Source organism: Podarcis pityusensis, assembly GCF_964106645.2.
Source record: "Podarcis pityusensis genome assembly, chromosome: 5".
NCBI classification, from domain to species: Eukaryota; Metazoa; Chordata; class Lepidosauria; order Squamata; family Lacertidae; genus Podarcis; species Podarcis pityusensis.
The window spans coordinates 44,766,712-44,779,110 of NC_138032.1; the positions used below are offsets into that span (position 1 = coordinate 44,766,712).

A 12,399-nucleotide genomic window follows, 5' to 3' on the forward strand; every position below is an offset into this window, starting at 1 on the left:
GGAGCTAGAGGCGGAGGGAAGGCTCCAGAGGGATGGTGGAGAGGGTCCCAGTAGCGAGAGAGGCAGCCCGTCCGCTGGGGAAGGAAATCAGCGTAACACCAGTAGAGAAGGGGGGCAGATGGGGGAATCGGAGAGGAGGCTCCAAGACTCCTCGCCGGAGACCAGCGGAGAGAGTACGGGTACTCCGCTGCCCACACCCTCCCTGCGCAGAAGACTTCCGCGCAGGGAGAGTAGGAGGAGACTTGGCGTCAAGGAACTTTTGTGCTGGAAGAAGTTTAAGAAATGCCTACTGACGGATTCTGCCAGCGACTGAGACAGTCACGATGCTGGAGGCTGTTCAGTCAGAAAGGGTTTAACCAGGTAACCTCGCCAGGAGTGGCGGTAACTTACGCACGAGCAACCCCTAAACCCATTACAACGCCACTTTTAAAATCATATTGCCTTTTGCTAGTATGCATAAATCACCACTAAAAACAGGAGTGTGTTGCCTTTTTCAAAAAGCAATAATACTTACCAACCAGGGCAAGAGATGTGGGAGGGAAGTCTTACTTTTTTTCTCCCCTGCAGATTTTTCAAAGTCTCTCATTAGTTACATCCACTTCAGGCTTGCCAGCGGCTGGTAAGTTCAAGATCATTATCACACCAGGGACTAACATTGGCCCCTGAAGGCAAAAGAACCACCAACAGAAAAATCTATACCTGGAGAAAACTATAGCTTGGACACGGTCAGTGGGATATCTGTGGCAGACAAGCCCTTTCAATGACAAAGTCGGCAGAGAGGTATCTCTGCTCCATCCTAACCCCCTTCAGCCAACAAATCTGGAGATTAGGAGTGCTTTGTCAGACTGCAATCCTATACATACTAACCTGAAAGTAAAAACTTATGAGGTCAATGAGACTTACTGGGAACGTATGTACAGTGGTACCTTAGGTTACATACGCTTCAGGTTACAGACTCCGCTAACCCAGAAATAGTACCTCGGGTTAAGTACTTTGCTTCAGGATGAGAACAGAAATTGTGCTCCGGCGGCGCGGCAGCAGCAGGAGGCCCCATTAGCTAAAGTGGTGCTTCAGGTTAAGAACAGTTTCAGGTTAAGTACGGACCTCCAGGACGAATTAAGTACTTACCTGAGGTACCACTGTATAGAACTGCACTGTTAAGGCTAGTCACAACACTGAGGCTTCAGAAATGTCAAGCTCAGTTTTCAAGAAGATTCCAAACGTGAAACTGATCAATGAGACCTAGAGAAGTAACATGAACTACAAGGAAGAAAGAAAAGAGGAGGAGGAGCTAGAAAATAGTGTTAAAAAATATGAATTATTGAGATTTTCAACATGACTCCATCCAGGTCATTTGACCACCTCGCAAGGTGGACATTTTTAAAGCTATAGAAATTATTTCATTCCTTGCCAACTTTTAAAACTCAGAATTCTCTTATACCATATGCACATATCTGTATCTGACACAAGAAGACATCCACTGATATAAAATTAATTTCTTCTGTTAAAAACCACATGTCCTCAATATGTGTATCTATATTTATGAAACATCCATGGAATATGTAGCAATGTGGCAGGGCTATTATTGTTGTCTTGACACCACTGGCACTGGCAAAGCAACAGCTGGAAAAAAAATATTTTCCATTACATCCACCAAGTCTGTCATCAATCTTTCCTCCGCACAAGTAGGGACAGGCTATTTTTAATATTCAGATGAGCCAAAAATAATATAGGGATGACAACCAAGTATAACTATTTCCTCTTAACCACCTGTTGACAGTTTTAGGCTTTGTTCAACACCAACTGATTGTCTCTTCTCCATACTAGCAAAGAATTAAACTTAGGTTTAATCTATTGTCACATTCTCTTAATTCTCCTACTTTCCCCTCCAAGTTAATTACTGTATTTTTCGCCCTATAGGATGCACTTTTTCCCCTCCAAAAATGAAGGGGAAATGTGTGTGCGTCCTATGGGGCAAATGCAGGCTTTCGCTGAAGCCTGGAGAGCGAGAGGGGTTGGTGCAGGCTTGCGGATAGCTGCCCTAAGCCCGGGGTGCGCAGCAGGCTATAGCGCCGCGCTCCCCGGGCTTCAGATAGCAGCAAGCTCCGGGAGCGATGGCGAGGTTGAGCGCAACCTCGCCATCACTCCCGGACCCCCAGCCCCGAGGCTAAAAACAAAGCCAAGACAGCTAGCGGGATCCATCCCGCTCGCTGTCATGGCTTCTTTGCTCTTTGGGGCTTGGGGGGGAAATAATTTTTTTTTCTTTATTCCCCCCCCCCCAAAAAAAATAAGTGCGCCCTATTGGGCGAAAAATACGGTAATTCTATTTCATAACATTACAAGCCCAAACCCTCTCTAATTATGCCAACTTTGACGTTATTCACTCATTTGTGGAGAGTAAAGTAACAGGGAATTCTCCTTTTTAACCTTAAAAATTTGTTTCTAATCTTAAAAAGCAGAAAAAGCCTACATAAATCAATTTAAATATTAAGTATATGCCAGTTAAATAAAAAAAATAAAACAGTTGTTTAGATCTTGGGTCATAACACTGTTGCAATATAGCAGGGGTAACAATACCACAACTCACAAAAACAAGTTACAGATAGTTACAGATAGGTAGCCGTGTTGGTCTGCCATAGTCAAAATAAAAAATATTCTTTCTAGTAGCACCTTAAAGACCAACTAAGTTAGTTCTTGGTATGAGCTTTCGTGTGCATGCACACTTCTGTGTATCTGAAGAAGTGTGCATGCACACGAAAGCTCGTACCAAGAACTAACTTAGTTGGTCTTTAAGGTGCTACTAGAAAGAATATTTTTTATTTTCACAAAAACAAGCATCCCTTCTACCTCCTCTTTGCCTAAGAATGAATAACACAATGGTGGAAGCAACACAATCCTGCAAACATCAAGTTATGCAATATAAATAGACAGATTGAATGACACTGCCAGAGACATGCATAGTAAAAAAAGAAGAAGCCACGTCTGAGTTGAGGAGAGAAACCAGCAGTAAGAGATGCAGGGGCCTGTGGAAGGGAAAGCAATGCCAGCTGGCTCTCAACCATGTGAAGATATTTGAATGTGGTCCTTAGGGCTCTGGAACTTTGCTTTTTCCTGCAGTAAAATGCTTTCCTTACATAAAGAGCTTACCGGTGATATGCTTCCCGACGATACTTCTTCATAGCATAGCCATCCATATTTGCAGGAAGATCTGCTGCATTTTGCAGTCTGTCACTCCATGAAGTTGTCATTTTGTTGTTGCTTTGTGCAATTGTCACTTAATTCTGAAACAACAAATGAAGACACTTTTTTAGTTTGTAATGTATGTCTCACCACTCCCTGATTTTAAAAAGAGTCATAAATACTTGGGGGAAAGCAAGTGGCTGATAAAAACAGTTATCTTAGTTGTAAAAAAAAAACAAAAAACCCAAAACAGAGACTCTAGCATACATGTGGGGGTATATACTTCAGTATGCATACTTCAACAAGCTTGCCTCAACAAGAATGCTGTGCAATCTGAATGAATGCTTCTAGATTGCATCAACAGAAGTACAGTGTCTAGATCAGGTTTCCTCAACCTCGGCCCTCCAGATGTTTTGAGACTACAATTCCCATCATCCGTGACCACTGGTCCTGCTAACTAGGGATCATGGGAGTTGCAGGCCAAAAACATCTGAAGGGCCGAGTTTGAGGAAGCCTGGTCTAGATCATGGTAAACAATGGTGCAGCTCTCTTCTGCTCATGTCTAGTTCTGGGAACCAACATTAAAGAAGGATATGAACAAACTGGAATGCATGCAGAGGTCAATAAAGTTGGTGAGGAGGCCTGAAGACCAAGCCATTGGAGAAAAGATTGAATATGTGGTTAGCCTGAAGAAAAGATTATTAAAAGGCAATAAAATAGCCATCTTCAAATAACTGAGGAGCTATCACACAGATGATGATAGCTGCTCCAGAAGATAGGATGCAAGCCATTTAAATTAAAAGGAAAATGATTTAGACTAAATTTTAGGAAGATCTTTTTGACTTTTTGGGCCATTTGACAGTGGAAAAGACTGTCTGGGATGTGATAGACTCCTTTTCATTTGAATTTTCAAAGGAAAGACTGGATTGTCACCTAACAAGGATGCTGTAGTAGTGCATACCCTGCATCAAGAGCTGCTTAGGTACATCAGGAGTCATCTAGTCTATGTTTCTATGAGTACTATGGAAAGAGAAAGAACCTACCTAAATTACATCCATTTATTAATGGAATATCAAACTTATTTACACAATTTAACATTTACAATAAAGAATCAACAGCAACAGACCAACAATTGCAGGTCTCTCGTGTCTCATTCTATGTAACAACACACTTGGAGGGAGTACAGGAGCAAGCAGATAAAGCACTATAAACAAGGCATACTGAAGCAGTTTCTCCAGAAACCAGCACAAGCAGGAAATGGTCTTAAATTGTCAGACAAGGAGTTGATGAAAGGGAGAAACAGGAACCATCAGTTGCAAATGTATCAGGTTTGACTTGGCCTTTGGCCTGTTTGATATTGTGACTTGGCTTCTCCATCAACTGCCTCTTGAAAAGTCTGAGGACATTTTCCAGTCTCCAGCCACCATCATTCCAGCAGCAACTAATAAAAGGATAATATCCTTATGGTATCACAATTATGATTTGTAAATCATTAAATACAGGAAAGACTTAAAGTATAAAGTTTTTACAACCATCAATTTAGGTCAGCTGTGCTGACAAATGTGGCCCAAATTGCTCAATTTTCAATCTCTTTGCATTTTGCCATTTAAAACTTTCCTAAACTGACATGTTAATTCCTTGGGGGTGGGGGCAGCCCCAGCCAACAGAGAGAATGAATGCATTAAAGGACTGAGATAAATTTCCTTTCCATTCATCATTTCAGTAAGAGAGATGGTTAGGAATACATATGGGGAGAAGCGAACAGAAGTAATTAAAATTCATACATCAGTTCCATATATGTAAGGAAGCCCTTTTTTTGTTTACAAGCAATACATAAATTAATAAAAATGTATGTTTTTCAAGAACCTTCAGCTCCCTAGAAGCACAGTTTTTCCATACAAGCAGTTTACTTCAGCCAAAAATCATCAACTAATGGAACATTAGTTGGCAAGTGCCTCTCCCCCTCCAAACATAACTTTAAACCTGACACTGGGATCCAAATAGCAAATACCCAAACACACAGAAGGCTGAATCTCTTCCCATTGTGAATTCAAAGAATTACATGATATGAATCCTTGTGTCAGAGTAAGATATTATAAGTTTACACACATTTTTTCCTTCACCATAGAGCCCTTCAGCCCTGGTAAGTGTCTGAACTGGACCTAAAATTCGTCAATGAATCTTGTAATGCTTGGCATGATGGAAAATAATGTGTTTAATGATGCAAAAGAAAATAGTATTAGCCAATTAAATAAATTGGTGCCTCAACTATGGCAACACTCTTTTAAGTTTGAAGTACCAAAGTGGATCAATAAGTACAGAGGTTTAATTCCAGTGATGAAAATGGATTATGACTTCTACCAAAAATTCCATAGGGTCATACTTGAATTCTTACTTCAGTACAGTGGTACCTGGGGTTAAGAACTTAATTCGTTCTGGAGGTCCATTTTTTATTTATTTTTTATTCAGAGGTCCGTTCTTAACCTGAAACTGTTCTTAACCTGAGGAACCACTTTAGCTAATGGGGCCTCCCGCTGCCGCCGCCACGCAATTTCTGTTCTCATCCTGAAGCAAAGTTCTTAACCTGAGGTACTATTTCTGGGTTAGCAGAGTCTGTAACCTGAAGCGTCTGTAACCCGAGGTACCAGTGTAAATAAAGTGGATCCAATCCCTTAATGTAACTCCATTCCAAGTTATTTTACTGCTTTCACCTCTGTCCATACCAACTGACACAACGCAATACAGATTTCAAGCTGCTATGATGAATCAGAAAGGAGGATGCAGGAACCTTGTACAGTACTGATCTTCCTTTGGGTTAATGATTTTGTTTACTTTAACAAATGTTTCTTTTCAAATGATGCAAAGGGTACAAGTTAAAAATAAGTTGAGCTGAACCCTGACATACTTTTGTAAGTCAGTAGGATAAGTATGTTAACAGCATAGGCGGCTAGCCAGCTAAAATTCTGAACTATAAAGTCTATGGCACCTTTCTTAAATTACAAAAACTTATTTTAAAGGCCAAGCATCTGTAAATAGCTTCAAATAAATATAGAAACCTGTAAACATGCCAAGCACATCAGAAACAACCTTCTGCAATTTATTTCAATTACAGTGCTCCTAACACTATTATAACTAAGCAACTGACTGTTTCTGCTCCAAAGATAATTTCAAAGAACTTCTACCATATTGCATGCTCAAGGTATAAAGCCTTTTCTCAGGCTAACATGATGCATATGAGAAGGTGTCTGTATGCAAGCAATGCACATTTCAAAAATAGAACACAACACCTATAGGTTATTCTTTTCCCCCCTTTTTAACACAGCACTGAACTAAATATTGCAAATGCTGACAAATTAAGTAGCTTTCCACAGAGATCTGACAGTTAAAAAGTGGAGAGGTGGAATTGCCAGACAGTTCTCTTATTTTTTGAACACAGAGCTCAAATATTTTTGCAGCTTGTTATAATTGGATGGGGTGGTTTTTGGTTTTTTTGTTTGTTTTTGTATACATCCTCCTTTCAGTTAGCATGGTTTCAGTACTTTGACCTGACCAGCTAACAGAATTGGGTGGTAGAACAAAAGATGTGTGATGACCCTGCTTTTTCTAGTTCCTTCACAATAAGCTTGCATAACAAAAAAAGCAAAGTTTTAATACCCAGAGCACACACATATATACACACATATATAGATAAACAGCGGAAGGCTTCTAACATTCTATGAGTACTGTATTTCCAAGTCCCTGTATTAAATTCATCACTAAAAGGCATTCAATTTATTTGTTTATCTTATTGGGATCAGCACCTTACAATCAATGAAACTTCATTGCACCAATAGGGGGCAGTAAATGTTATCTTCCTTAGCTCACAGATAATCCCAACACAGATAATTTATTTTAACATTTCATCAGCAGAAATGAAAACAGAACTGAGAAATATTGAATATTATTTTACTGATTAAAGGATACAACCTCAAAGTATATTCCTATAATACCCTGCCAACTAACACAAAGGATTCTCACAGAAGCTTACAGTAAAAAACATGCAAAATTCAATGAAACCAACAGTTCTAAGCACCACTAAGTTTAGGGCTTCTGTTTCACAAACAGGTCTTAGCATTATTTTTAAATATTTCTGCTTATTAACAAAGAGTGTTCTTTTTTAGACAAATCAATAACTATAAAAATGCAACTAAATGTACCTGATAAATTGTCTAATTTTATTTCATGCCTTTTTATATCCCACCATGCTATTTGTAGAAATAAGGGGTGTGTTAGAAATACATTTAATAAATAAGCAAATGTATCCTGTTATATGTAATAAGAGTGGGAAAAGAACAGAGAGGGATCAGTAACTCCTTACATCAGGGGTGACTAACCACTGAAGTTTGGGCCCACTATGTTGAATGTATAGCTATGCATCTGAGCCATGGGGGACTAACAACAGGGACTCCCCTAAACATCTCAATGATCAGGCATATATCAGACAGTCCTTAAGATATCCTAGCCCCATGTTGTTAAGAATCTTGTAAATTAATAAAAGAATTTGAACCTGGCCTAGTAACATATGGGCAGACATTGCAAGCTTTTAAGAACTGGAGCTATGTGCTGGCGGTAATCTTTCCCCATCAGTAGTCCAGCTGCAGCATTTCCCACCCGCTGGAGCTTCTGGACCAGGCACAAGGGCCACATAGAGCTCATTGAAATAATTGAGTCATGAAGTTACCAATGCATGAATTACTGTAGACAGGCTATCCCTGTCCACAAAAGGCCACAGTTGGTGCACTAGCTGTAGTGACTACATGCCTAGCCACTGAGCCTCAAGTGACAAAGATGAATTCAGGAATACCCCCCAAACTATGCAACTGTGCTTTCAGAGGTAGAGTAACCCCACTCAGGAATGGAAAATGGCCAGCCTCCCAGACACTGGAACCACCCACCAACAGCGTCTCCATATTCTCAGAGTTCACAAATCTGTTCATTAGCCACCATCCATTCCACAACTGCATCCAGACAATATTCCAGACCATGCTCAGCCTCTCTTGACTCATATATTATGATGAAATAGAAGGTGCTGCACTGGACACCTTGACTGGACTTGCAAAAACTGCTGCACCTAAGGCACTACGGAACTGAGCAACTTAATCCTTGAAGTGCCATGAAAGCTGCTCACAGCATGTTACCAAGTGCTCCAAAGATGCATCTACTACTTCTAGTACAGTTGAACCTGAAATAACTTTGCTGGATGGGTCATCAAGGAAGCAATACTGGCAGCAAAGGTAATTATTCACTGCAACTTTTTTCTTTGACTGCCACTTTAGTAGGCAGAACTGTGTAATGTAAGAAGTGTTTGATCAGCTTTGGAGCAGGTTTTCCACCATACATGCTCCAGTTGTCTTCCAGCTTGCTTCACTGACTGCAACTCCTCAGTAAAGCAAGGCACAGTTTAGGCCCTGCAGCATCAGACAGAACCCTCAGGAACAATCACATCAACAGCCCTCATCATCTCCCCATGCCACAATGACAACAGGGCCTCAACAGGATCACTGGGCTCTATCCACTGGGAAATCCCACAGAGCAGTCAGGAACCTATACAATTCCATTAGTCTCCAAGGGCAGACTATCCAAATTGGTCCCCTCCCCTGAAGGGGCTGCTGCCCAAAGTCCAAACTTCACTAGGAAGTGGTCTAACCATAGCAACAGGGTTACAAACGCCACTCCTATATCCAGACCATCCTTTTCCCCACCTGGGTGAATACTAAATCAAGGATATGCCCTGCTCCATGAACTATCTGGGACAGCTATCCCTGGCTCCTAAGGAGCTAACAAAACTGTTAGCCAGCAGAGGAAAATGTTCCTTAGTTCCTCCAACACCACACCATAAACAACCTCAGTCAGCTTGATCAGGGAGGTAGTAGGGTAGGTGGTACAACAGCATCCCCAGACTATATCCGTGACCCATAACAGGCCCTCCAGTCGAGCTCCTAAGTGGAAAGGCTTCCTAGTGAGAGAATGAGCTGCTATGAACAATGGCAATGCCTCCCCGCCAGACTTCTAGTCTGGTTTGGTGTTGCAGTGAGTACCCAGCTGGGTAAAGCTGTGTCAGGTCAGACCCACCCAGCTCCCCCACCAGGTCAGCCTGTTCATCCATGATAACAGCATGGATCAACACAGTCTTATTATGAAGAAACCTGCTGTTCAAGAACAAAACCAGGCTATTGGGCACAGTGGATGATATCAAAGATGGGGTGGACACAGCAAAGGACAGGATGCATGCATCTATAAACACTACTACAACCCACCCGCCATGCCATGGCCTCTCCACATTCAGCAGGATAACTGATATCCTTGGACCTGCTTATCCTCTCTCTTTCCTACATACATGGGATAGCTCAGTGGGTAGAGCATGTATCTCCAAGCATTCCCTACCACAACACACAACTGCTTCAGGCTTTCACAATAATCCCCCATGGCTCATCCTTTTTTCCTGGTAGTATCATAAAAAAGGAAACATGGGGAAAACAAACAAACTAGCATTTATACCAAAGTTTTAACCTTCTTAGACACTGATCCACCAATTATCAGTGGATCACAAGCTTGCATAAGTACTGAAAGTTTGGGCTGGTTCTAAATCTACCAGTATATACTCAGGTAATTAAGCATTTTTTCAAAATGTTCTAGATGCATGTTTCTGTGGTATATTCTGCTAACAATTAAACACTGTTTTGTCTAGGTGAACACAATACCAAAAGTGAGCAGGCCAGATGGCATTTTCAGAGGGCACTAAGTTCAACTACTGGCACATCTGAGAGTTTAATTATTTGCAGTTCCAGGAATGGCTGTTAATATTACAAAAATACAAATAAGACATACTTGGTCATTTGGCCAATGCATGCTTACAGCAGAATTGTTAAATGTTGCAACAAAACACTCATGACTGATATTCTTAAAAGCTTGAATGGATAGAGAAATCTGCCAATTTGGCAGCCATTTCTCTGCTGTTGGTTGGTGGTGCCAAAGCGAACAAAATTTAAATAAAGTGAAAGAAAATAGAATCCCAATCCCTATGGAAGGTTTCCTGAAATATATGACATAACGGTAGACCAACTGCCTCTATCATAATGCCAGGCCAACACTATACAGAATTTGCCCCCTCTTTATCCACCAGATTTCATGATTGTGTATAATGAAGTGACATGAAGAAGAAAATGTCAGCAGTCTTTCCAAACTGCTGTTCAATCTCAGGACAAGGGCCAAATGTAGTGGATTTTAGCATAGATTTCATGGTACGTAAGTAACTGCACTACTAAAACCTTGGTTTTAACAAAATGCCAATCTCTACCCCTACAATTAGCTATCTTGACTGCATGTTTTCTATTCAGCGAGTTTTGCAGATCACTCAGAGTCAAACATACTCACCAAGTGATTTCTACATACCAAAAAAAAAAAAAAATCACCTCAAGAACTTCCCCCACCTCAAGAACTTCCCCTCTTCGAATTTTGGAAAATGCAGCCCTTCAGTGACTGTGCAAGAGAAATGGAAGTTTCACAGAATGTAAGTAAAGACAGCTGCAGTGATGGAGTAAGAAGAACAAAACGTACAAATTACTGTAAAGGCTTGCTGTGCCATGCAGCTGGACGCAGCAACCTCTTTCAGGCTGCAGCATGAGATGGAAGGGATTTGATGAAGACAGACATTGGTGTCTGAATCGTGCAGCAATATCTTCTTTTAAAAGTGTTGTTCCTGTCAAGAGTTATCAGGTGCCAAACTAGGGAAAGAAAGCCGCACAAATCACAGGCCTTTGTGGAGACAAGAAAGAGAAATTTGATTTCCACAATCACTGCCCACCTTCTTACACAAAAGATGATTTTTATGTCAACATCTGGCTGGGGGTGTGTGGGATGAAAAAATAATTTTCACTAAGATCATTTTTGTGCTGCCACGAGAGAGTGTTTCTACTCAATCCTCAACAGAACATAGGAAGCAAGCACCACAATTTCACTCTGTCTCTCTCCCCAATGGAAGAAAAAGAAGAAGCTACGTGTCTCCAGTTTCCTGTTATTAACACCGCACTAGTTAAGAGTTATGGATACCATTCAGTAAGGAGAAGAAGATGAGGCAGCACCACTGCACTAGAAATACTGAAGAGAGGAGAAAATACTCAAGAGCCACTCACGGGGCGTGGGGGCGGAGAACCCTATTAACTTTAAGCATCACTTAAAAATGGGGAGCGGGTGCTCCCCCGACTCAAATCCTGCCCCTTTCTGGAATGGGAGCTTGGGGTTTTTTCTACTCAAGTCCATCACTCATACTTCACACACTCACAAACTCTCTCTCTCACACACACACACACACACACACACACATACATACACAGAGAGAAACAGAGAAAGAAAGTTACTGTATAGTGCTTCCACCCAGCAGGCCAACGTGAGGCACCTTCCCCAGCTCCCTCCTCTCCCACAGGATGGGATTTCAATCGCTCATTTCCCCGCGGCGCGGAAAACGGCAGTGACGCCAGGTGGGGAACGGGGTCCTTCCTTCCTCCCTCCGTGAGGGAAAAGAGAGAGACCCGTCTCCCGCGTCATTTGGGGGGTTTCGTGACAGAACTACGACGCGCTCTCTTCCTCTTTCCCCTGCCTCAGGAGTGGGGGCGGGGGGGGTTCGCCTCTCTTCCCGCCACCCCCCTCCCCCGCCGCCACGGGGGCGCGAGAGGCCAGTCCGTTGCTTCCCGGCCTCCGTCCCGCTCACCTCTCCCAGCGCGCGTGCGGCTCTCACTCGCCCCTCGCTCTCCGCGAAAAAGAAATCGCACAACTGAACTGCCGCAGCACTGGACCTCGCGCACACCGCGCCTGCGCGAACTAGCCCTTTCGTTGCCTCCCCCTTCCCGCGGTTAGGGACCGAGGAGAACGTGACGCTTTACAGCAATGCCGCAAACGCCGCCAGGAAGCCGGTAGGCCGCACTCAGCGGCTGAACGCATTCGGGAGGGGGGCGACAAAGTTTTTTTGTCTTCTACTTGATTAGTTAGCTTACATTTTTCAGGTTTTACGGATCGGCGACCACCTGACAGTGAAGCTGGGGGTAACTAGAAACAAGCGAGGAAAAACACTGAACCAGCCGGACAAACCTTTACCAAACGTTGGCGCAATAGAAGCGACAGGTGTCAAACATCATCTGTCGTTGTCAGTCCCACCCTCGAACCTTAGGATGAAGGATGGGATGA

At 42.4% G+C, this 12,399-nt stretch overlaps 1 protein-coding gene across 11 annotated transcripts in view; it reads right to left on the reverse strand.

Annotated features, from left to right (window-relative positions):
• The window catches only part of NT5C2 (5'-nucleotidase, cytosolic II), a 78,932-nt gene extending 66,880 nt beyond the window's left edge, over positions 1–12,052 (reverse strand). For 4 of the 11 annotated variants that reach the window (XM_081006179.1, XM_081006181.1, XM_081006182.1 and 1 more), the window contains exons 1-2: positions 11,927–12,052; positions 3,148–3,281 (exon numbers count right to left, since the gene is read on the reverse strand). In XM_081006179.1, the coding sequence (XP_080862305.1) occupies positions 3,148–3,248 (101 nt within the window). In that variant the 5' untranslated portion in view covers positions 3,249–3,281; positions 11,927–12,052. Of the gene's footprint in view, positions 1–3,147; positions 3,284–11,592; positions 11,782–11,926 lie in introns of those variants that run through there. The other 7 variants (XR_013986591.1, XM_081006175.1, XM_081006184.1 and 4 more) reach the window with 4 other exon arrangements.
• Positions 12,053–12,399: the final 347 nt, after the last annotated feature.